General features: G+C 50.5%; 1 protein-coding gene across 1 annotated transcript in view; it reads left to right on the forward strand.

Annotated features, from left to right (window-relative positions):
- Window positions 1-24,419, forward strand: part of NOS2 (nitric oxide synthase 2) — a 36,567-nt gene extending 12,148 nt beyond the window's left edge. The window contains exons 9-26 of the mRNA XM_077165240.1: window positions 1,207-1,381; window positions 1,471-1,572; window positions 6,052-6,246; window positions 7,337-7,419; window positions 7,775-7,919; window positions 9,266-9,370; window positions 10,248-10,297; window positions 10,643-10,817; window positions 11,627-11,759; window positions 12,649-12,727; window positions 13,476-13,657; window positions 15,699-15,862; window positions 16,847-17,054; window positions 18,709-18,796; window positions 19,225-19,346; window positions 19,783-19,931; window positions 21,650-21,844; window positions 23,852-24,419. Coding sequence (XP_077021355.1) covers window positions 1,207-1,381; window positions 1,471-1,572; window positions 6,052-6,246; window positions 7,337-7,419; window positions 7,775-7,919; window positions 9,266-9,370; window positions 10,248-10,297; window positions 10,643-10,817; window positions 11,627-11,759; window positions 12,649-12,727; window positions 13,476-13,657; window positions 15,699-15,862; window positions 16,847-17,054; window positions 18,709-18,796; window positions 19,225-19,346; window positions 19,783-19,931; window positions 21,650-21,844; window positions 23,852-24,010 — 2,509 coding nt within the window. The 3' untranslated portion in view covers window positions 24,011-24,419. The remainder of the gene's footprint in view (window positions 1-1,206; window positions 1,382-1,470; window positions 1,573-6,051; window positions 6,247-7,336; window positions 7,420-7,774; window positions 7,920-9,265; window positions 9,371-10,247; window positions 10,298-10,642; window positions 10,818-11,626; window positions 11,760-12,648; window positions 12,728-13,475; window positions 13,658-15,698; window positions 15,863-16,846; window positions 17,055-18,708; window positions 18,797-19,224; window positions 19,347-19,782; window positions 19,932-21,649; window positions 21,845-23,851) is intronic.
- The last annotated feature ends 886 nt before the right edge of the window (window positions 24,420-25,305 follow it).

A 25,305-nucleotide genomic window follows, 5' to 3' on the forward strand; every position in this document is an offset into this window, starting at 1 on the left:
CAAGGCCTGCCTACGCAGCCTTGCATTCTGCAGCAACTCTGTACGTTGATCTCCAGCCTTTAGGTTTAGGTGGGTGTGTTAATAGTGAGGCTTAGGCGGATGGGGCCACAGAAGCCTGGGAGTCAGCGGCCTCCAGAGAGGAACCTTTGGAAGGCTCTGAGATCTCTGCACTGAGCAGAATCTCTTTTGCTTGTCCGTGAACTTCCTTAGCTGGCCCTCTCTGGACTGTGGAAAAATTGTAGAGCCACGGTGACTGCATGAGCTCTTCTCCTTCAGCCCCTGCTCCAGGCAGCTTTCATAATTACAAAAATACCTTCATACCTCAAGACTTACCATGTTCTAGGCCTTAGGCAGGGAGCTTTTTTTGTCCTTGAATATTCTGACCTCATTCCCACCTCAGAGCCTTTGCTGCTCCTGCTGCCTGACATGTCCCATCCCTCAGATGGGTACACAGTCCATTCCATTTTGTTGGCGAAGTATTCCCTGTAATGTGCTTCCTCTGAGAAGCCTCTTTTGGCCATCAGATCTAAATAATCACCTCCACCCCAAACCTAATACATCACATTGTCTTATTTTTTTGCTTATTCATTTACTTGCTTGTTTATGATATAGAATCTAGTCTCTAGGCTATAAGCTCCTTGAGAATAGGGATCTTGCTTTTCTTGTTCACAAGTATATCCCTAATACCTTGCAGGGTGCTGGGCACATATTAAGTACTCAATAAATATTTGTGGAATAAATGCATATACAAATGAATGAACCTGAATTAGTTCCCTTATCTTCATAATGCTCCCATGAGTTTGATGCTATTAGCTCTGTTTTGCTGATAAGGATACTGAGACTCAGAGAGGCTAAGTAACATCCTCAGGTCCCACAGCTAGGACATCGTGTGGCAGGACTTGAACCCAGGCTTTCTGATACTAGAGTCCTTAACCAACATGTGTTGGTGGGGTCTCAGCATCTGGCCCGGGTCCTGGCACCTACCTGAGGCTTAATCTGTGCTTTCCTGAATGAACAAATGAATGAATGAGTGCGTAAGTTAATGAATGACACCTAATACATGCAATTCACCTCTCCAGGTGGGATGAATTTAGAGATCAATGCCCAGAGAAAAGTTTTCTTGGTTGACTCTTTTCTGAACATTTTCTTAAGCTGTGGGGTGGGGCAAAGCGAAGGTCCAGTTGCACGTGGCTCTGCCTCCCACAGGTACGAGTGGTTCCGGGAGCTGGAGCTGAAGTGGTATGCCCTACCTGCAGTGGCCAACATGCTGCTCGAGGTGGGCGGCCTGGAGTTCCCAGGGTGCCCCTTCAATGGCTGGTACATGGGCACAGAAATTGGGGTCCGGGACTTCTGTGATGTCCAGCGCTACAACATCCTGGAGGTAACAAGGGCCACCTGATGGGCCAGCTGGGGTGTGGGCCTGTGCCTGGGTCCCAGGGACAGACTCACTCCCATTCTCTGTCTCTGCAGGAAGTTGGCAGAAGGATGGGCCTGGAAACGCACAAGGTGGCCTCCCTCTGGAAAGACCGGGCTGTCATTGAGATTAACATCGCTGTGCTCCATAGTTTCCAGGTATGTCTGATGCTTTGTGGGTCTAGCCTGAAGTCTTTTTGGTTAGGAAGTCCTGCCTGATGTCTGATTTTCCCCAACAGTGTTCTTAAACCATTCATGAGTATATCTATCAAACCAAGTATGGACGGCCCAGTTTGTGCCAAGCACTGGCCTAGATGCTGGGCATACAGAGCTCAATAAGCCCTCTCATTTACTTCAGATCCTCGAGGTCAGCTTAAATGCTTCCAGCAACAGGCAACTCCTTACCTCCCAAGGTTGGTTAACCCCTACCCTTGAGCATCGAGTCCTGTCCTCTGTCACTCGTCAAAGACTCCTGAAAATTTCCCCTTTGTTTCTGATTTTCTGCATGTATGTAAGTTTAGTATTGCTTCTATTTAGAATTCTGTGTGGGAGATAGGGCTCTGGAGCTCCTGACCAGACCAGGGCTCTCACTGCCCACCCAGCCTGCCTGTCACACTGTACTTGGCCTGGAGCTCACTGGAGAAACATCTCTTGTCTACAGTTACCTTTGTTCCTCATATAAAGAAGCATCTTACAGATGGAAAAACAGAGGCCCAAAGTCTCAGATTTGAAGCTTCTATAGATTGGACCTCATTGCCCTACCCTCTCTCACTGACATATAATTAGAAAATAGCTGATTTTTCTATGGTATCCTTATTTTTAAAGCACTTCAATATTTAAAATCTTTGTTCAATTTTAATTACTCCTCATTCTATAAATAACTTGGGATCACTTTCAGATAATGCATATAATAAAATAGTGACATAAAGTAAGAATTACAAAGAAAGAAATACATATCAATCCCACTACATATGCAGATCAAAGTAGAATATCTGGAATAGGAGGATAACAAAAAGAATACATGAATACAGATTGCAAATTTCCATGCAGCCTTATTAGTTGGACTATAAATTTGACTCTGAGCTTCCTAGTAGCCAAAGTGAGAAGGAAATCACAGTTAATTATGTGGTTCTCACTGTCTATAAGGAATGAACAAAAACAGGTACTTAGAGGAATCAGGGCATTACCTAATGCTTTACTCCAATTGAAATGTGTCATACGAGCTTCATATAGGGGACACCAAGAGATAGCATGGATGTGAGTACACCAAGCTGTGGACCTTGGTGGAAACTTTGGGGTATTCCCTTGGTGGAACTAAAAGGACTTGTGCTTCAGAGCCAGAAAAACCAGTTTTTTGTTTGTTTGTTTAGAGTAAATTGTTAGGAAATTATTAGATACACATGTAAATGGACATGCAGGCACTCTTGCAAGTAAATAAAGATGTGAGTGAGAAGCAATAGGTAATGTGGGCCATTTGCTTTTCTAGATAAGCTTTACCTATTTTCCCTCCCCTTTCCTTGTTCAGGACTCTTTCTCCTACCCTCCCCTCCCCCCAGGGCGGTGCCCGGTGGTGGATAGTACGTTGGGGTGGGTCTACTGGTTTTACCCTTCGCTGTAGATGACTCACTCAGGTGTGGGTCATTTGGTTTCAGATTGGTCAGCTGCTGCTGGGTGTTTCCCATTAGAGGGTAGTCCTCCAGGCAGGGTGTCCATGCCTGTCACAGGGCCTGGTGACCTTGATTAACCATTCTTGGTCAAGGGCTCTGTTCTACTTTCCTAGCCACCCAAATGCGATATACCAGAAATGAATTGGCTTTTAAAGAGGGAAATTTATTCAGTTGCAAATTTATATATGAAAATGTCCATGTTAAAGCAAGGCTATAGAAATGTCCTAGCTAAGGCATCCAGGAAAAGACTCACAGGTTCAAGAAGGCCAATGACGTTCAGGGCTTCTCTCTCAACTGGAAGGGCAGATGACGAACATGGCAACGTCTGCCAGCTTTCTCTCCAGGCTTCTTGTTTCATGACGCTCCCCAAGGGGCGTTTTCCTTCTGCATCTCCAAAGGTCTCTGGCTATGTGGGTTCTCGTGGTTCTTGTGGCTCTCTCTAAAATGTTTCCTCTTTCAAAGAATTTTGGTGAAATAATGAAGACCCACCTGGAATGGGTGAAGTCACATTTCCATTCAATGAAAGGTTAATATCCACAATTGGGCAAGTCACATCTCTGTGGAGATAATCTAATCAACTTTCCAACCTACAGTACTGAATAGGGATTAAAATCCACAAAATGGATCAGGATTAAAACATTTTCTAGAGTACATAATCCTTTCAAACTGTCACAGCCTCCTTCACGGTGTAATGTTTTGAACCAGTTTTGAATCCCAGCTATGGTAGCTCTAGTGAGTGAGGTGCTTCCCTTGAACTTCCTTGGATTCCTCAGCAGTAGAATGGAGCTTATGATGACTGAAGGTGGGTCTCAGTTTCAGTGGACAGACTTGATTTGCCCCATCAAAGTACAGAGCTCCAGTTAGCATAAGCATTTCCAGAGAAGTCTTTTCACACACGTTTAGTCATTCAGAAGCATACACGTGGGCACACACACACAGCACACTTGAACAGCTGACATTTCCTTGCTGAGCCTTGTCTAGGCTCAACAAAATGAATTCCTTCTGATTAACAAGCTCCTGGAGACATTTAATTAAAGCTTTCCTTATCATATTTCTTTAGACTACAGCAGACTGAGCTGAAGTGTGTTTCAAAGACACTAGAAACATTTTTAGCACCCACTCCTCATGCTACAGCAGCAAATGGCAAGCGAAGACACTGACAAGATACAGTTACAGAGAGAGGCTGCCAGGCCCACTGCCCCCGGTGGCTGCTCTGGGCTAAAGGGATGGCATGGGGACAACTGGTAGTTAGTTGGTGGGTGGGGGCTCTGACACCAAGCTAAGATGGGACAGGAAGAGCCTCCCCTGGGGCTGGCCTGGCTCCGGAAGGGCTGGCTGGGGACCACACATCCTGACCCCTAGGGACTCCCAGCACAGCCCTGACGCTGGCAGGATGCGGATGTGTCCCAGAAAACTCGCTAACCCACTGCTGTCTCCTGACCATGGCTGACCATATCCCTCCATGACCTGAGAGTCTCCAGGACTTCCTGGTCACCCTTCTTCAGGATAAACTTCAAAAGACTTGGCCTTGTTTCCTCCTCTAAAAAAGTGGGGAAGACTAACAGTACTGGCCTCACTAGGTTATTGTAAGAATTGAAGGAAGGTTCACATGAAGTGTTTGGCTGCACTGCCTGGCTCAAAAGGAACACGCAGTAAGCGTTAGAGTCATCCCTCTTACTATTATTTATTAGTGCTATCATCATTAGCTCTTGAGCTTACAACTAGAACCTGGCACCCTGGAACTGCTGTATATGTGCGTATGTATATAAAATAAATGATTTAAAAAAGCAAGGCCCAGCTGGACATCCTGTTCCTTCAGCTGCCTCCTCTTTTGCCTCTGGCCTCGTCTCAGATGATTTCCTCCATCCCCACGGGCTTGCCTGCATTTGGAAGCTTTCCCTGAGCCCCTCCCATCTCTCCCCAGGGCCTCTGTGCAGTGCCATGTCCCTCCCTGCTGCCCCTTGTGCTTTCCTCCATCACAGCTTCTTTCAGACAGTGTGAGAACAACTGATTTTCTGCTTGCCCTGGCGAGACTATAACCTAATGCAGAGAAGGTGCCGTGTCTCTCACCTCTCTAATGGCAGTGCCTTCCGCAGCATCTAACGGATAGAAACAATAATAGCAGTTGACATTTTTTGAACATTTGCTATGTGCCAGTCATTATTCTAAGTGCTTTGCTTGTATGAACTCATTGCATCTTTGCAACAACCTCATGAGAAAGGAACTGTTTTCATTTCCATTTTACAGATGACGAAACAGGGGCCTAAGGTCAAGAAACAAATACCACCACGTCACATGGGTAATAAGAGGCACAGAACCCAGGGTTTGAACTACTATGCTAAACAGATATCTCCTGGGTGAATGTGTGACCCCAGAGATTGAAAAGTGTCGCTGCCTTGCTGGATCGTTCTGGGTTGGCTCAGATGTCACCGATTCTGGTTACTGGGACTATTTGTCTTCCATACCCTCGTTTCCCCCAGTTCTTCAGATTGCTCCGCAGAGGGGTCCAGCTCTTTCTTGGCCAAGAAAGCCACAACTCTGGGGAAAGCAACTCCCAGCAGTTCCCTCAAATAGGTGGCAGGGATGGTATTTTCTTCACCTGCACATAAGGCCTGTGATTTGAGTTCCCAGCATCCAGAGAGAGCCATTTGCTGGAGTTTTGTAGTCATGGCCCGAGAAGCTGGACACTGTCCCCAGAGGGTCAAGAAAAGTCACGCTTACTATGCTTACGGCTTATTCCCTAGAGACCTCTGGGCTGGCCAGGGCTGTAGTGTTTCCAGGGTTCCTTTGGGCTCTGAAAGCTCTTCCCTTGGGTATTTGTTTTCAGCAGGTGAGGAGGGGGAGAGGAGAAATCGCTCTCCTGTTTTACAGTTGGCAGGCCTTCCTGTACTCTGAACTCTGCAGCCTCCAGACTGCTCTCCCCATTCTCCACCCCTTGCCTCAACCCCCTTCTTGCCTCCTTCTGATTTAGAAGCAAAATGTGACCATCATGGACCACCACTCAGCCGCAGACTCCTTCATGAAGTACATGCAGAATGAGTACCGGTCCCGCGGGGGCTGCCCGGCCGACTGGATCTGGCTGGTCCCTCCGATTTCTGGGAGCATCACCCCGGTGTTCCACCAAGAGATGTTAAACTATGTCCTCTCTCCTTTCTACTACTATCAGGTAAGGCGGAGGCCTCCTCTCCTCTCCTTCTTGGAGCTTAGGTGTAGAGGTGGTGTAACTGTGTGAGTGTGCATATATGTGCATGTGTGGATGTGTGTATTTGTGTGAATATGTGTGTGCACACGCACACCCATTCAGGGTATGTGGGGAAAGGAACAGGGAACACAGTGCTTTTTTCTTTTTTTAAAATGCTTTTCAGGTTCCACTCAAGGATTCTGAGCAGCTTTTGCCCACTTCGGCAATGGGTGGGACTGAAGGAAGTGCCTATTATGGCACCTGTATTGCTATTGCTCCAAGGACGGGGTGTAAGCTCCTGGGGGGCCAGGAGCACCTACTTCCACGTTGGAGATTGAAGGGTGGTGAACAGCCACGGGGCCCTAATGTGAAGAGCTTGGTGCCTGAGTCTGACCCAGCTGTGTTTGATTCTGCCACTGCCTTGCAGTGTGATCGTGGGCAGGTCGCTTCCCCTTTCTAGACCCTGATTTTCTCATGTCTAAAGGGGACAGGCATTAACTTCACAATCGGAGGTCGTGTGTGTACATACGCTGGTGTCCATACCAGCTTAGCCTGGTGCCAACCCAGAAAGCACCAAGTAACCGTTAGCTATTGAATCACGTTCATCTTTTGTCCAAAAGGACTTGGCTTAGATTTTTGGAAGAAAAATCATCTAAAGGTGATGTGCAGGACGAGTGTATGCCTGGTTCGCCCAGAACAGTTTGTGCCTATTTTAACAGCACCTCCTTTTACTCTCAAAAGTATCCTGGTTTGGTCTATAGTCATCCTAGTGATACGGTGCTAGAAACAAACAAGAAACGGCCACTTTCTTCCCAGAAAACATTAATTGAGAATAAAACCAGCTGACCACTGATTATGTCCCAAGCTCCATGCTGGGCACGAGGGTTACGACTCTTTGAAACAAACAAACGCAGCCCTCTCTGTGCCACTTGCACCCTCCCCACCCCATGAGTGGCATGAAATGTCCTTTTTCTCTCTAGTCTCCCCAAACCCAAGCTGAGCCAGGCAGGGTTTCCTCTTTCTCTCATCCTGCCAGAACCCCTTCCTGCTCTCACAGCTCCCTTCCTTTCTGAAGGTAGATGCCTGGAAAACCCACGTCTGGCAGGATGAGAAGCGGCGACCTAAGAGAAGAGAGATGAAATTCAAAGTGTTGCTAAAGTACGTGCGGGCAGCAGCGTTGGTGTCTGAGCTGTGGCCCTTTGTTCTGGTCAACCGCTGCCTGGGCCTGGAAGGGAAGAAGCAAGGAGAAAGGATGTTGTCTGTGGAGTTTGGCTCTGAGAGAGCTGGGTGACCAACTCCAAGGGTTACCTGCCCCCATCCCTCCAACTGTCTCTCTCCTCGGTCTTCCCAGAGGGGCTAGTGGAGGGCTGAACCATGAGGGGAGAGGAAGGGCCATTAGCTTTCATAGTTGGTGAGCTACGTAAACCCTATCCCCCCCCCCCCATTCTCTGGGGCCCCATATTCTTCTGGAAGACTGTCTCAGTACACCGTGTCGGTCTGTCTGTCCTGGCAGAGCCGTGCTCTTCGCCTCTGTGTTGATGCACAAGGTCGTGGCGTCCCGAGTCAGAGTCACCATCCTCTTTGCCACGGAGACGGGAAAATCAGAAACGCTGGCCCGGGACCTGGGAGCCCTGTTCAGCTGTGCTTTCAACCCCAAGGTACCGGGCGCAGCCACTGGGGGCTCGTTTTCCTCTGCCCGCGTGGAGAGAAGTCTGGGGAAAGTTAAAAAGGTTTTTCTGCTCCTGGGAGTCTCAGCGCCTCTAATGTACTCATATGCAATGCACTTCTGCATAGAAGGACAGAGTGGTCTCCAGGGATCCCAAACTTATACAAACCCAGTAAATAAGGTTTTCATGGCATTCGAGGGAATACAGTTGGAGAAACACTCTTTTAACATCTCCAAGCCTCAGTGAATCTGACCTGCTCTAGATGAATTTTATTTACATTTATGGAGCACCTACTATTGAGGGCACAGTGCTAAATGTGAAGGAGCAAAAGATGAATACGATGTAGACATATAAACTGAACACAAAAGGATGGCTAAGCCCCATGTCCTTTGCCTTCAGTAATAAAGGCTAAAATCCAACACTGCAGAATAATTGCCACATCCTAGGCCAGCACTGAGTTTTGAGGACATGCAGTGAGTGGCATAGACCCAAGCCTTGTCCCCAGGAAGAGGCAGGAGTGGAAACTCTGCATTATACACTTCCCTCCATCCTTCCAACAACCCTGCAAAGCAGGGATTAAAGTAGTTGGAGTTTTACAGATGAAGAATCTGAGTGTCAGAGAGGTTAAGTGGTTTTTCCAAGGTCATACAGCTTCTGGGGCACAGACCTTGACAACTTGGAGACCTGGCACGGGCCAGTGTGAAGCTCGTGATGTGCTCTGTGCCAGGTGGAGGTGTAGGCCGACGAGGAAAGTTAGGAATGACTAACATCCAGGTTTGCCAGGTCGCTGAGATGGCCCGGTGGTGCTAAGTTTTACCTGATGACTCCTAATTGCCGGGGACTGACGGGCAAGTCATGCGTCCTATCTGGGTGGGCCTTGCAGGGACTCTCCTCACCTGAGGTGACCTTCAGGCAAGGCATTTGGGCCCAAATGGCACCAAAGGAGTAATCATTTTTGTTACCTGCTCACCTCATTTTTGTGGGAAATATATCAGAAATTAACATGGCAGTGAAAGAAGTGATGAGAAGTGTGTTGATTTTGGATGTGCAGTGTTGGGGAGTTAGAGCTGCCGGGACTTGATGATGTACTGGCCGTGTGGCCTGAGTGAGAAGGGGACTCAAGGATGAGTTGTTCACATTGGTTCATTTGATGGAGATTTGCTAAGCACCCACCTCTTTGTGCCTCACCTATGTGCCCCTATGTCGGGCACTGGGAGATACAGAGGTAACCTAAGGGCCTCCCTCTTGGTAAAGGGGAAGCACAGGGCTCCGGGAGGGGTGGGCAAGGAGGTGCCCCAGCCTGGAGGCTGAAGGCTGCACCCACCTGGTGCCACCAGGTTCTCTGCATGGATGAGTACAGGCCGAGTGAGCTGGAGGAGGAGACGCTGCTGCTGGTGGTGACGAGCACGTTTGGGAACGGAGACGCCCCTGGCAATGGACAGGTGGGTGGGCCAAGGCTCCAACGGCCAGGAGGTGGCAGGGCCTGGGAAGATCAAGGAAAGGAGCTGAAGGGCGCGGGGTGGAGAAGGGGCGCTTAGCGGGTGAAGGGCTCAGATCGCTCGGGGTTGCCCTAACGCTGATCATTTGCCTGCCTCCTTCCTCATGATTGCTGTGAGTCTGCCACCTTTTCTATTACGTGTTTAATAAAATTCTATGAATTAACCCATCCTTATTTTTTTAAAAAACTTTCTATCATTCTCAAAAATCAAAAGCCAACAAAAGCAAGTTCAATGAAGACAAAAAAATGGTGTTGAATTTTAGCTAGATACTCTCGCCTAACAAAGGCCTACTTTATGCTTTTTAAAAAGTGTAATAGGCAAGTATTCGAGAAGTATTAAGGCTCCATGAGCACCATGTGAGACTTTCTCCCCAGTGCTTAGAAGGACAAAAAGATGATTGAAAAGGGAATATATGTTTTTTTAATTCTCCCCATATTTGATGCTGCTTCTGCTGGAAATATCTTAAAATTATCTTCAGTTCCTGGAAAATCAAGAGATATGGGACAAGTTGTTGTCTCTCTTAAAGGCTCGTTAGGGGACCCCTGGAGATGACCTGCTGGAGGGCAGGCCCCTCCTCCACCGGGGCTGGATGGGTGGACGCTGGACAGTTCCGGGTCCCCCACCAGAGTGCGACACCGAGGCTCAGCTAGGGAGAGCTCGTCCCTGAGGCTGGCCAGGTGGCCCCACACATCCCCCACTTCCAGCTGTGGGCCTGGCCCTGGCAGTTGGGGCCGTTGTAAAACGGGCTGCCAGAAGGAAAGAAAGAGCAGTGTTTTTATTAAGTCTGGCCTGAGAACTCTGTGGTCCTCTCTCTTTTTAGAAACTGAAGAAATACCTTTTCATGCTGAAAGAGCTTAACAACAAGTTCAGGTAAGGCTTTTCCCCACTCCCACCCTGGGGCCCAGGGTTTGGGGTTCAGGAGATGGGACCAGGTGTGCATAAGGGGGTCTTCTCTGAGATGTCCAGGCACAGAGAAATCCTGTGGTTTGTCCTCAGAGTATGCAGAGGGTCGAGCCACGGAAACCAGGTCCCTCTGACAGGTACACAGGCCAGGCCTGAGGTTGACCCTGGGAGCTGGTGATGAGGCGGGGAGCAGGGAGCACAGAACGGAACGCGCTCCGGGAGCGTCCTGTGCGCAGCGGGGCCCTGGGTGCTGGGCGACACTTGCACGGCCGGGCTCCCCCCAGTCTTTGTGTCTTTGTCTTCCTGGGGCAGGTATGCCGTGTTTGGCCTCGGCTCCAGCATGTACCCTCAGTTCTGCGCCTTCGCTCACGACATCGACCAGAAGTTGTTCCACCTAGGGGCCTCTCAGCTCACCCCAATGGGGGAAGGGGACGAGCTCGGTGGGCAGGAGGAGACCTTCCGCAGCTGGGCCGTGCAAACCTTCAAGGTCAGTGCACGGCAGGGGCAGCCTCCCAACACAGATGCAACAGATGCTGTGATGCATTCATGCCCAGGACACCTGAAGTGGGCATGCAGGGTGGCAGGACCTCTTCTTGTCCTATAGCCGTGGACTCGGGGGGGCCAGAGTTAAGGATCTGAGGGCTCAGGTCACTGCCACTCCCTCCGTCCCCTCCATAAAAGCCCCACCTCTATGCACATACCCCCGGGTGAGTGAAGATGACTAAGATAGAGTCCCTGCCCTCAGGATCTTCTGGTTTAGGGATCTTTCTCCCTTTGATTTTGCATGTCACCTCTTAAAACCTTGTTTTATTTCCATCTCCCAGCTCCAGGGAGCTTGGGAACAAGGACCACAGTCTTTAGACCTGCCTCAGTGTCTCCATAGATCTTTAGCACCTGAGGCTTGGCCTGCTGATTCAGAGAACTCATCCCTCAAGAAAAGCATCTCCCTTGCCGCTGGTGCTTGGGGGCACTAGCTCGAGTGGCAGCTTGAGGCAGGCAGGCTTGGTTCCAGAGCCCAGGCTGCCTCCAGGCGTTTATACCTCTGGAAAATTGGAGCCATCAAACCTGCCTCACAGCGGGCGTGAGGATAAAATACGAGCATGTCTGCTGAAATTCATAATACCAGCAGTAGCCGTGCCCAGCCCAAGGCTGAGGGCGCATGTGAGCTCTCAGAGAGGGGTGCTTCTGAATTCTGTGGAGCACTTAGCTCAGGGTTTGTCCTGTGTTGAGTGGCCCTGAGGATGGTGACAATGATGGTGAGAGTGGTGATGCTATGAGCGCCCTGCCTGCTTTCAGGCGGCCTGTGAGACATCTGACATCCGAGGCAGACACCGCATCCAGCTTCCCAAGCTGTACACCTTCGGCGTGGCCTGGGACCCGTGCCACCACAGGCTCGTGCCGGACCCCCAGCCTTGGGACCTCAACAAAGGTGACCACTGCTTGGCCTCTGGCGGTGCCCATTTACCCTTCCTGCCTGGGTTGGGGGTCTCTGAGACTGAGCCTGTGGCCAAGGAGACCACTGGGACCCTCCAAACAGAGGCAGCTGGCCTGGGCCACCCGTTACTCTTCCCAGGAACTGTCACTTCCGAGGGCTGTAGGAGGCAAGCAAGACTCGCTGCATCTCTGAGGGAAGCGGTTTCAGGAGGGAACCCTGGGAGTGTGGCTGGAGAGAGAAGGGGTTGATGTGTGATCCCCTGTGCGAGGCTCTTGGCCCGCATGCTCAGAGTGAGCCCTCCCCCTCGTCCCACGAGGAAGGCACAGGCAGAGAAATGGGACTCCAGGGAGGTGATGCGCATTGCCCGTATTTACATCATTAGCACGTAGCGGAGTTGGGGTTTGAGCCCATCTCCCAGCTCCAAAGACAGCCGAGTGCTACAAAGAAGGTTTTGTAGAGGCGATTCTGGGCTGCAGTCTGTGAACTCGTCGCTCAGCCCCTCTGGGCCCCGGGCCCTGTGATCCCTCTTTTCTGGTTCCCTGGGTCCTGCAGTCCCCGGACCCTGTGTGCATGTGTGGGACACCCCCACTTCCAGTAGGCCCTCCCGTGGGTCCCAACCTGGAGATGTCCTGGAAAATGCCCATATTTGGACATCTAAATTACATTTCCCAGCACCTGGGAGCAGCACAACCATCCTCTGGTCAGACCAAGGGTCTTTACTTGTGATCCAGAACCACCTGGGGAAAAAGGACAGGAAAAGAAACCCCAACAGCCACCCCCTGGGGCACCCGAAGGCTGGTATAACTGATTCGTGCGCGCAGGGGCTTCCCCCACCCATGCATTGGACCCACGTGGCCGTTTTACCATCCCTGTCTGTCTGCAGCCCTCGGCAGTGTGCATGCCAAGAACGTGTTCACCATGAGGCTCAAGTCGCAGCAGAATCTACAGAGTCCAGAATCCAGGTAGAGGGGCGCACGAGGCTTCTTGGGACCTTCTAGAGATTTTGTTGTAATGAAAGACCAGAGTAACTCAGCCTTTGAAGGGGGAGAAGCGTCTGCCGGCCTTAGCAGAGGTGTCACTGGTGGGACCAGCCTGGCTGGTCACCCCTGATGCTCAGTGCCACCAAGCCATAGGCTGGCTTCCCAGCTTGGGAAGTAGGCAGCTGTTCCAACCCCTCCCCTTCCTCGTTTAACCCTCTCACCCAAAGGAAAGGGCAGGGAAAAACCAGTCGGCTCTCTCAAGAGCTTTGATTTAAAGTTTTGACAGAGAAGGAAACACTGCCATCAGGGTGAGCAAGCGTGGGGGGTTATCTGTGGGCTTGTTTATCTGTGCTGTCCCCTGCTCAGCAGGCAGACTGTTTATTGCTCTAGTAAGAACAATATTTGGGTTGGGAACCCTGAAAGGTTTCTCCTGATGCCCACATATCTCTGAATGGGTCTTTTCTTGGTGACCCAGCCTTGGTGCTCAGGAGCATTGCTTGGGGGCATGTGCAGTCCACCCTTCTCCCTGTGGGGGTCACCATGGGACAGGACAGCCCTGAGACCTCCACTTCAGGGGATGCATAGTCCCAAGCCCAGTCCAGGGGCCACCCAGATTCATGGGTAGGAACATTCAAGAAGTCATATCTCCTGGGGAAATGGGCCCACCCTTGAGGGAGCTAATGGAAGAGATCCTGGCAGTGTTACCAGAAGCTTCTTTTTCCCTCTGCAGCCGCACCACTCTCCTGGTGGAACTCTCCTGTGAGGACAGCCGGAGTCTGAACTACCTGCCGGGAGAGCACCTCGGGGTCTTCCCAGCCAACCAGCCAGCCCTGGTTCAAGGCATCTTGGAGCGAGTGGTGGACAGACCTGCAGCCTACGAAACCGTGCGCCTGGAGACCCTCAGCGAGAGCGGTGAGCCATCTGGCTGGGGGCTTCTGACAAGGCAGCCCAGCACCCTCCCTCTACCCTACCCACCCCATTCACACTCCCACTGAGGGGCTGAGGCTGAGGCTGGGCCTGCACTGGGCTGCAGAGAACTAGCCCTGCTCTCCCACTGAGTGGGGCGGGCCGGTCGAAGCCCCCACTAAAGCCGCCGTGCAGACAGTCTGTGCCCTGTTTCTTTTACTTCCTCAACCATTTCTTTGCTGATTGGCAGATTTATTTTTTTAACCAAAATTTTAACTGGTCCCATCTGTATATCAGAGAAGCCCTGTGCTAAAAAATGAATGCGGTTTGGTGTCAGTGTCTGTCCCCACCTAGTACAGGAGACAGATCTGTGGTGTGATAATGAGGAAGATGAGGATAGCAGCCGGCCCTTGTTTGGCAGTTATTAGCTGCGAGCATTTTAAATGCATTTTCTCTTTAGTCCTCACAATGGACGTGGCAGGCAGCTTGCTTGGTGATATAATAGAGGAGTGGGAAGCAGTATTCAGTGGTGAGCTTTGGAGAAGGTGGCCAATCTAGATGTCCCTCATGCATCGCTTACCAGCTATGCAGCCTATTCCCCATGTGACTTAATCTCTCTAAGTTTTAGGGGTTTTTTTTGTCTGTAATATAGAGGTAATAAAGCCTTCTTTGTAGGGTTGTTATGAAAAACAATTGGTTTCATACGTGTGCAGCCTTTACCATAATTCCTGGCACCAAATAAATGCAGGAATAGAGGAATGTCCATTTCCCACAGGCTAATGTAAATTTGCCCAATAGGTCAAAGAAGGGGTTTAGAGAACCCCAAGGATCTCCTTGGACCCAATAAGTTTATGATCTCTTTGCATTTTCATGATATTCTCGTTCCATGCTGCTTCCCCACCTAGGCAGTGGGCACGGGCAGACCATGAATGGTCAGGAGAGCATGTGGCAAGCTGCTGGCCATCCCTACTGGGTGGAAGCTACGCTTTTGTAGGGGTTCCTGAGCGCTTATTTCACGTGCAAAGGCAAGGCCATCAGTCTGTGTGGAGACGGTAAAGTAAACTAATGAGACCAACTCCTCAGGGTGTTCCCTCCCAGTCCGTGGGAATATCTCCCTGGCCTTAGGTTCCTTGTTGATAATGACACTCCCAACAAATGTGTCACTCTAAATAGGATGACCAGTATAGGAAAGTGGGGAACAGAGAAGCAAAGTCTGGCAGTTTGCCCCAATGTCGAGGAGAAATAAGGGAGCCTGAAGTTTGGGAATGGATGGGGATGTTCTCATGACTATAGGGAGACAGGCGTGGTTTATCAGGCCTCAGATCTAGAAGAAATAATGATAATAGTGATGTTTTTTACCTAATATTTATTGAGCACTTACTGTGAACCAGGTACTATACTAGGTACTTTGCATGCATTGTTTCATTCATTGCTCGTATGAACCCAGTGAGAGAGGTTTTGCTGTCATATGCACTTCACAGAGAAGGAATCCAAGACTAAAAGGGTTTAGTTATCCACTAGTAAGGTTTTAAATCCAGGTCTGTTGACTTCAGGGTGCATGACTCCTGCCTACTACCTCTTGTGACTCCCTAATGTCCCAAGATTAGCAACCACCCCTTGGTATTGTACCCTGGTAAGTGACCGGATTGTAGTCATGCACTTTCTTCTAAATAAACAATTGGCCTCTGGGGTATACATCAGTCTTCTGTGAATTTAGTCATTGTGAGTCTATATTTCATCTGGTGATGTCTTGCTAAAGTTCAGGTCTGGGCCAGAGAGTGACTGGACTCGGGACAATGTTCAATTTCTCAGGTTCATGTAAACTTGGGTGCCCATTTGAGGGCAGTTGATCAGCCTTGCCTGACAGCCCTACCTCTGGACACCATCTTCCTGCCTTATGCTGTTCCTGGAGCCCAAACCTCAGTGTCTTCTCTCCCCTGAAGCAGAGACGTGAAGTGTATCTGGCCCAAAAGATATTCTTGTCACCCTCTGAGAAACCCAAATGGGGCCTTTTTCTCCTATTCTGACGCCTTCTCTCCCTTTACAGGAAAATACTGGGTCAGGGACAAGAGGCTGCCCCCCTGCTCACTCAGCCAGGCCCTTACCTACTTCCTGGATATCACAACCCCACCAACCCAGCTACTGCTCCGAAAGCTGGCCCAGCTGGGCACAGAAGAAGCTGAAAGAAAGAGGCTTGAAGCCTTATGCCAGGTGAAGTTCAGGGCTGGTGGGTTGGGAGGGGACAGGTCCTATAGTGGAGGGGTAGGGAGCCAAAGCCCAGAGCTGGTCTATAGGCCCCCAGGAGGATCAGACCCAGATCTGCCAAATGAGACTCATCAAAGGCTGGCGGGAAGGAAGGTGTCATCGCCCATCCCCATTTTAGGAGCCAGTTGTATTGAGAGAACTATATTTTTATGAGGGCCTGCAGGATACAACCACAGTGCACTCCTCAGAAATTAGCTAGAAAATGTAGCCACTGAGTCTTGTCTGTCTGTCTTTCTACTTCCCAAATCTGTAACAGGCCTGGAACATAGGAAATGTTGGAAGATGATATGGATAAATCTATAAATGGATGTAGTTACAGATGGGTGATTTAATTAATAAATAATGAGAGAATCCACTAACTCACCATATCTACAACTTTCTGGGCCCAAGTCTTTGCAAAAGGCACTGGACATCATTATCATCACCGTTACTACTAGTTATCTTGATTTCAGCCACCACAACTGCCATTATTCTGTGGCTGCACTGTACTAAATTGGCACACGTTTTCTTAATTCTCAAGACAATTCACCCCTCCTCTACTTCCCCAAGGTAGGCAATGCTATCCTTATTTCACAAAGGTTAAGGAATCAAGACAAGATTCCACTGCTGTTAAGGCCATCTAGTTGAAACTTAAACCCAGGCCATAAGATTCCAAGACCTTGGAATTAGATTATCATATGAATTTGACCCCTGCCCACTAGTTGCTAGCAGTGAAATTCTAAGCACACAAGTTAGATAAATGCTACTCCCTGGATTGAGTTCCTCAAGAAAGGAAGTATGTCCTCCCCAGCTTGGCAGTCTCAGCACCCTGGACAGCGTCTCACACTGTAAGAGTGAGGGAGTTAATGAACGAATGAACACTGGATTGTGACGGCCTCCTCCAGTGTGGGGCAGGCCCTCTGAGTCCCTCCCACCACCCTTGCCTTTCAGCCCTCAGAGTACAGCAAGTGGAAGTTCACCAACAGCCCCACTTTCCTGGAGGTGCTGGAGGAATTCCCATCCCTGAGGGTAACAGCGGACTTCCTGCTATCCCAGCTCCCCATCCTGAAACCCCGGTACTACTCCATCAGCTCCTCCCAGGCTCACACCCCCACAGAGGTTCACCTCACTGTGGCTGTGCTCACGTATCGCACCAGAGGTCAGTGCTGGGCAGAGGCTTTGGAGCAGTTGAACTTGGGTTTGACTCACAGCTCTTCTACTTATTGGGCAGCTATTTAACATCTCTGAGCTTTGGTCTCCTCATCAGTTAAACAGCGGTAGTAACCCCTACCTCCCAGAGTCGTTATAAGAATAGGTGGAGTGCAGGAGAGATTACAGTGGACCAGGCACTGAACTAGGACCTCTGCAGATACATGGTTAGCAACCCTGTGAGATGGGTACTAGATGCATTTTACAGGTGAGGAAACTGAAGTACAGAGAGGTTAAGCCACTTGTTTGAAGTCACACTGTAGGAAGTAGATAGCTAAAATTCAAACCCAGGGAGTCTGACACCAGAGTCCAGGCTCCTAACCGCCCTCCTCTGCTCTACAGTCCTACTGCTATGGGGAGAGTTAAGTTAGATCAGATAGGGAAGGCATCCAATTCTTAGTGGGCGTTCAGTGACTCTTAGTCTTTCTAATAGTATAGCCTGAATAGGGGCATATGGGAATAACTCTGCATTATTGTTTGTGCATCCACTCATTCATTCAGCAATGATTTATTTGACACCGCTCTATTTGTTTGGCACTGTGGGGTGTGTGGAAATGCAGCAGACACAGCCCTTACCCTCATAGAGCTTCCAGTCTAGAGGAGGCAATGAAGAAATACTCATGGAAATAATTAGATGATTATCATTATGTAGATGTTAAGAAGGAAGGTGCGGGGGTGCCCTGAAGACAGGTAATGCAAAGTAGGACTGAGAGATCCAAAGTCTTGCCAATTGGCCCTTGGTGTCTCCACTGGGTGAGCTGTGTCCCTGCCAGTGGGGCACAGCTGGGTACCCTACCCTCACCTTAGGAGCTCTTTGTGCCCTGCAGAGCATAATCACAGAGCTTTATGAGAACTTGGCAGAGACTCTTTATTTGCATGGCCAGAGAATATCCACTCAGCCCAAGTCTCAGTCCTCAGACCAGGAGAGAGGGAGACACGCTCTGTGAGAGCAAGATTTAATCCAGACTTCTCAGGTTGTTTAGAAGGTTCCTTTAAATGCTGGGCCACTGGAAGGAAATGTAACCCAGAGAAAGCTGGGGTCTCCACAAGCCCATGCGGGGCAACTGGGGGAGAAAGGTATGAGAGCAGACTGGAATACCAAGAGGCAGTCCATCCATCCCTCCCCCAGGGTCCCTACAGCAAGGGCTGCACAGGTGAGGGCACTCAGGGGCAGTGACTGAGGCCATCCGTGAGGGGCCACTTCATGCTGCTGTCAGCAGAACTGAGTAGTGGGCTGGTGGGGGGGGACTCTGGAGATACCCTTTGGGAGGAGCACTGGAATATGCATCAGGGAACCTGGGCTCTCAACCTGATTCTGCCATTACTGGGCTGGTCCTGTATAAGCCACTCTCCCTCTTCAAGGCTCAGTCTCAGCATTGGCAAAACAATTTTGCTGAGACACCTTCTAAGTTCTTTTCAGCTTTCAGCAGCTCTGGGTATATGGGGGATGGATCTCAGAGCCAGAAGGAAACAGCTCCTCATTAAGGCCTCAGAGTGCCTGAGGAGGCAGCTGGAGGAGGCATGTCAGTGTGGGAGGAGCAGCTGGTATGGCTCAGGCCAGGCGGTGGGGAGGGGATTGGCCAAGTCTGTCCCTGCCATTGCAGATGGCCAGGGTCCCCTGCACCATGGCGTCTGCAGCACGTGGCTCAGTGGCTTGAAGCCCCAAGACCCAGTACCCTGCTTCGTGCGAAGGTGAGTCCCACGTCCACTCTGTTCCCTGGGGCACCCCTGGGCCCTGAGAGTGTGGAAGGAAAGGATGTAGGGTGTAGGTGCCTCTCCAGGTCCCCTGGCCCATTAGAAGGCCTTGAGGTCTCATGGGGCTCTCCATTCTACCCTCTGGCTGTAGGGCGTGGCTGAGTCTCTAGAAGGGATAACCTCAGCAGCTGGGCTGCGGGGCCCAGAGTATATGGGGCTCAGCCCTTTTTCTGAAGGACCCCAGGAGGGGAGATGAAGCAGCCGCAGGCCTTTGGAAATCAGATTTCAGCTCCTTGTCCTCATGCCCACCCCCATGCCAGCACTGCCCCCCTAAACCGCACCCCCGCTCCCAACCCCGATCCTTGTGGGCGTCCAGTCCAGGGTATCCACGACCTGGGCCCTCTCTGTCCCCACACCCCCTTCAGTGCCAGCAGCTTCCAGCTCCCCGAGGACCCCTCCCTTCCTTGCCTCCTCGTCGGGCCCGGCACGGGCGTCGCCCCCTTCCGCGGTTTCTGGCAGCAGCGGCTCCATGATGCGGAGCACAGAGGTACGGCTCTCAGCGCCCTGGGTGGGGAGGCGGCACGAGGTGGCCAGCGCCTGCCTGGGGGTCGAGCTGGAGCCGAGGGGCAGTGGGCCACTAGCCCACAGACGACCCCCAGCCCACTCCCAGGTGAAGGCCCCAGCGCGGGCCATGGCAGGGCTAGCATTTCTGTCTTCCTCTTTCTCCCACACTGGGGACTGGGCACCTCCTCTGGGAGAAGTCCCTGGTTTTGAATTCTGGAGCCACACACTGCCCCTTTCAGGGTGATCATGGATGGATGATCTGCATGCTCTGGGCCTCAGTTTCCTCACTGTAAATGAGGATCGTCCTAGACCCTCCCTCCTGGAACAACTGTGGGGATGAAATGACAGTAGGTCCGGCCTGGCGTTGTGACCGCCCCCTGGTGGCCATCTTGGTAATCGCAGCCCTCTGGGTCTTGCAGGGCTCCAAGGGGGCCGCATGACCCTGGTGTTCGGGTGCCACCGCCCAGATGAGGACCACCTCTATCAGGAGGAGATGTCAGAGATGGCCCGGAAGGGGGTGCTACACGAGGTGCACACAGCTTATTCTCGCCTGCCTGGCCAGCCCAAGGTAAACAGGATGGCTGTTTGCAGAGTGGGTGGAGCAGAAACAGCCAAGAGTGTGCTTTTCCAGAGGTGCCTTGACTTACCTCTCCCGGCCTGAGCTCTAAAATGGGGGCAGTTATGCAAACATCTGATTAATCTTGGGAAGATCCTTACACCGCTCTTCCAGGAGAAGGAGCAGGCCCAGAGAGGTTAGAGACTTCCTCAGGGCCACACAGCGAGTTCATCCCCAGTTATTGCCCCAGGTCCCCAGCAGCCACCCCTCGGATTTGCAGCTGGGAAGAGGTAGTCCTGGCCGGCTCTGCTCTTCCACACAGCGAGACTGGAGGCCCAGCACTGCCCCCACCAGGGCCTGCTGACAGGCTCTGCTGCACCGTGGGCTGTTTGTCCCATGGAGCCTGGGAAATCGAAAGACTCTTAGCTCCACCCTCATTGAGAAGCTCCCTTTTCTGGGGTGTAGGCAGGAAACTGTCTTGCATGATGCCTCTTTCTTTCTTTCTTTCTTTCTTTTTTTTTTTTTACTCTTTTTAATTGTATAGTATAATATATACACAAAGCAAATAAATTAAAAAAGCAATAGTTTTTAAAGGATTCTTCAACAAGTGGCTACAGGACAGAGCCCAGAGTTTGTCATGGGCTACCATACGATCCTCTAAGATTTTTCCTTCTTGCTACTCCAGAAGGTAGGCAGCTAGAGGGCTTAAATACTTTTTTATAATCACAATTGACTTTTTTCCCCTTTTTTTGTGAAAAATAACATACATATGAAAAATACCTATAAATTTCAAAGCACAGCACCACAATTAGTTGTAGAACATATTTCAGACTTTGACATGGGTTACAATTTCACAATTTTAGGTTTTTTTATCTGCTTTAAAATAGTAGAGACTAAAAGAGATATCAATTTAATGATTCAACATTCATATTCATCTTCTATGTATAACGCCACCATCACCTCTCTTTAGGGGTGTTTGGGCTATGGCAATTCTAAATTTTCAATATTGGAAGGGTCTGGCACTAATATGGGGTAGGGAGATGGAACTATCTGATGTTCTTGGAGAGGCTGGGCTAGGTTTCAGAACTTATCTGGACCAGGGACCCATCTGGAGGTTGTAGGTTTCTGACAAGTTACTCTAGTGCCTGGAACCCTTGTGGAATCTTATATATTGCCCTGGGTGTTCTTTAGGATTGGCTGGAATGGTCCTGGCTGGGGGTTGGCAGGTTATGATAGGTAGCAAGGTCTACCTGAAGCTTGTGTAAGAGCAACCTCCAAAGTAGCCTCTCAACTCTATTTGAAATCTCTCTGCCACTGATACTTCATTAGTCACACTTATTTTCCCCCTTTTGGTTAGGATGGAATTGTTGATCCCACGGTACCAGGTCTGGATTCATCCCTGAGACTCATCTCCCACATCACCAGGGAAACTTTCATCCCTGGATTTCATGTCCCATGTAGAAGGGAGGGCAGTGATTTCACTTGCAGAGTGCATGATGCCTCTTGGAAGCACAAGGAATTCAGAGAAAATCTAGGAGCCCCTTGAGGGCAGGAGTCGGCCTAGGCTGGGAGAGTGTCAGGGCACCTCCTATCCTGAGCCTGATGCCCATGCAGGGCCCTGGATGGACATGGGGGGCTCAGGCTGCACCCGGTCACGTCCCCTCGCCCCTTCCCTGCGTCCAGCAGCCCTGGCTGCCGCAGGACCCTGGACCCATCCTCTCCGGTTTCAGGTCTATGTTCAAGACGTCCTGCGGCGGCAGCTGGCCGGAGAGGTGCTCCGTGTGCTCCACGAGGAGCAGGGCCACCTGTATGTGTGCGGGGACGTGCGCATGGCCCGGGACGTGGCCCACACGCTGAAGCAGCTGGTGGCTGCCAGGCTGAGCCTGGATGACGAGCAGGTTGAGGACTATTTCTTCCAGCTGAAGGTATGGTAGCTGCTGCGTGGGCTGGAGGTGCAGGCTGAGGGTGGAGGCCGGGGGACGGGAGCCAGGGCTGGAGTTCAGGCCAGGGGAGCCAGGACCAGACCAGCCAAAGGAGCCCTAGATGTGGCCACAGCTCAGGGCTGGATGGGCTGTCTGAAGTCCTGAGGGGTCATCCTGGCCTGGTTGCCAGCCAGCTTGAGAAGTTAGGGCAATGTTTTCTGTCTCTCCATCTGTAGAGCTGGAGCAGAGTCCCCTGGCATCTCCCCAGCACTGTAGGCAGCGCTTCCCCGGAGAGCAGGGCTGTGGACAGTGAGGCAGGAAAGCAGCCCTCCATCAGCCTGCCTGCAACCTCCCATCTGTCACTTACTCTCGGGATGGCCTCTGTCCACCCTCAGCCCCAGCAGCACCCTGCTGGTGAGGGATAGGATCACATTTACTTAGACTTTTTTAAAATTAGAGAAGATGAAAATTGACAGAAAAATCATGCAGAAGATGCAGAGTTCCCATAAACCCCTCTCACACACGCAGCCTTCCCTGTTATAACACCTTGTATTAGTGTGGTAGCTTTGCTACAAATGATGAAAGTATATTATTCTAATTGTACTATTGCCTATAATCCATAGTTTACTTTAGGATCCACTACATTATAAAGTCATATTTTTAGAAAAGTTTCATTCGAGTAACTTATGTACCACTTAAAAATTCCTCCTCTTAACCATATTCGATTTACGTTATTTGGTGGTGATATTTATATTTACGATGCTGTGCTGCCATCACCTCCTGCATTACCAAAACTTTTCCATCACCCCAAACTGAAACTCTGTACCCATTAAGTATTAACTCCCCACTCCCCACTCCCAGTCCAGTCCCTGGAAACCTGTGCTCTGGTTTCTGACTCTATGAGTTTACACTAGTAGGAGTCACGTTTGAATGACTATAATAGCAGCGAAGTTTATGAAAGCCTTACACTGGGCCACATGCTTGCCAAAGGTTTGCATGTGGCATTTCATTCAGTCCTTCAAAGACTTTATGAGGGAGGTACCCTTGTCACCCCATTTTGCAGGGAGGGAGCAGGGCTCTAAGGAGTTCCACAGTCTTGAGTGCAAGAGCCCAGAGCTCAGCCTTGCTCTTTCTGGTTCCAAAGCTTGTGCTTGTCTCTTCCGCTCTCCCCAAGCCACATTCATTCCTCCAACTGATATTTATTGAACACCTACTATGCATTAGAGTTAGAGCAGTAAACAAAACAGGCAAAAATTCCTATCTGGATGGAACCTACATCCCACTGGGGTTGGCAAAGAAAAACAAAGTGAGCAAACTGTGGAGTGCTTTGGAGGAAATGGAGCAGGGAGGTGGAGTGGGGAAAGTTCATGGGTGTAGTTTATGTAGGGTGGTCAGGGAAGGTGTGGCGGAGGAGATGCTATTTGAGAAGCTAGCTGAAGGTGGAGAGGATGTTGAAAGAAACAGAGCTCCGGGCTGGCCTGGAGGGACAAAGGCCCTGGGGTAAGAGTTAGTCTGGCATGTTTGAAGAGCAGCAAGGAGAGCACAAGCATTTCCGAAAATGTGTTCAGTGGCTTCATAGATATTTGGCATTAGAAAAGTTGCAAGATTAAACAAGTTTGGCATGTACTCAATTAAACAAAGGTAAACTGTTTCTGTACCATATGACTTCTCAGGGTGTTTAAGATGCTACTGTGCCTTTAGTATGTGCATGTCAGGACTGGGAGAAAGTACCAGCATTTCCCATTTCAATTTGATCTCAGCTCTTGTTTCTTAGAGCACCTTGTGGGATGGGTTCTAGGCAGATCATGGAATAGCTTTCAGTGATGTTTTGATGGCCACACCAGAGTAGACCAAATACAAGCATAAAGTAAGCATGGCATTTGGGAAGGCAAATAGCTGGTGCATATGATAGAAAAACTGGGACAACCCTGGGGACTCTTTCCAGCCTGGACCTGATGTATAAGAGATGGCTGGACCAGCAAATACAGTGGTCTCTATTTTCCCTTGAAGAGCCAGAAGCGCTATCATGAAGATATCTTTGGTGCTGTGTTTCCCTACGAGGTGAAAAAGGATGGAGCCGCAGGACAGCCCAGCAATCCCACAGCTCTGACGGTTAGAGGAGAAGCTAAAGCCACTGGCATGGAATTTAATGATGGGGCCAACGCTTGATCATCTGAGGTCACAGGACATGGAGAGGTGGAGGAAAATGGCATTTCCAAGCCTCACATCTCATTTCCCCACCTCCTTCTTTCCTGAACTCTTTACTTGAGCTGCTGTCAACAGTAGCAGCCTGGACTAAGGTGGAGCTTCCCATCTCTCCTGAGCCTACCCGTCTCTGGATAATGGAGATTCGAGGCCTCCCTAGTCCCTTGAGATAGTGGGCGGGACATGGAACCTTCTGATGCGCTACTGCAAGTGACCACCAGAAGGCGCTGCCACACCCACGCTGTATCTAGCCACCCTGTGTACAGTAATTTATATTTCTGTATTTTAAAAACAGCCCAGACTACTCCCAAGGCTACTTAGGCCTTCCCTGTATAATTCCTTGTTGAAGATATTTATATAAAATACATTTTATTTTAACCACACTGTACACGAATGTGTCACTGTACGTGTGCGCATTGCAGTTTTATAGAGAAAGATGCACTCTTTGTGTAGAGTGGGGGTCTGATGGGTGCCTGGACAAAGAACCCCCACAAAAGGACATACCTACCAGAGACAGGCTGCTTCTCTGAAATGACTGCAGAGGAGGAGGCAGCACACAGGGTTTTGTAAACGGCTGAAAAGCACGGCTGAGGGGCTTACACAGCTTTCTGCGTGTGCTTTATGGGGGCATGGCGAGGGCGGGCCTCAGCACAGGCCGGCAGTTCTTTAGGGAAGGCCTTGACCACAGCCCAGCCTTAGAAAGTCACTGTCCTTTGCTCTGGGGCCACCTGTGCCCTGAAATTTGGCCAACCAATCTTTGGCACCTTGTAGGGTAGGTAAGAGGTGAGGTGTGTTGAGGGCTTGGCAGTGGATGAAGGGGCGCAGATCTTCCAGGAGCCTGCAGACCCTTTCTGGGTTTGGAGGCAGCCAGGAGAGCTCCTCGCAGGACAGAGCCTGGCTTCCTTCTAGTGGGAATCAAGGAAGGAACGCAGCCAGGGGCCGGGTGGGGGTTCTGGCAAAACCTGAGGAAGTTCCCAGCTTCCGTTTGACTCTGCTTTACTGGCTCCCCTGCCCACATCTCACCTCCTTCCTCTTCATCGTCCCACGCCCTGGGTCAGGAAGGGGGTCGGGGAGCAGGGGCCTGCCCACCACCGAGGGAGGGGGCCGGCCCCCAGGGTCCCCGAGAGGCAGTGTGCCCTGAACGGCAGCCTTGCATTGTGACTCCACGGTCAAGGGTCCCGTCCCCCAAACCACACCCCAAGCCGTGTGAGTCCCAGTCAGGGGAGAGCTGGTTAATACACCGACAGATTCGGGAGGTC

The sequence above is a fragment of the Tamandua tetradactyla genome, chromosome 6 (assembly GCF_023851605.1).
Source record: "Tamandua tetradactyla isolate mTamTet1 chromosome 6, mTamTet1.pri, whole genome shotgun sequence".
NCBI lineage: Eukaryota > Metazoa > Chordata > Mammalia > Pilosa > Myrmecophagidae > Tamandua > Tamandua tetradactyla.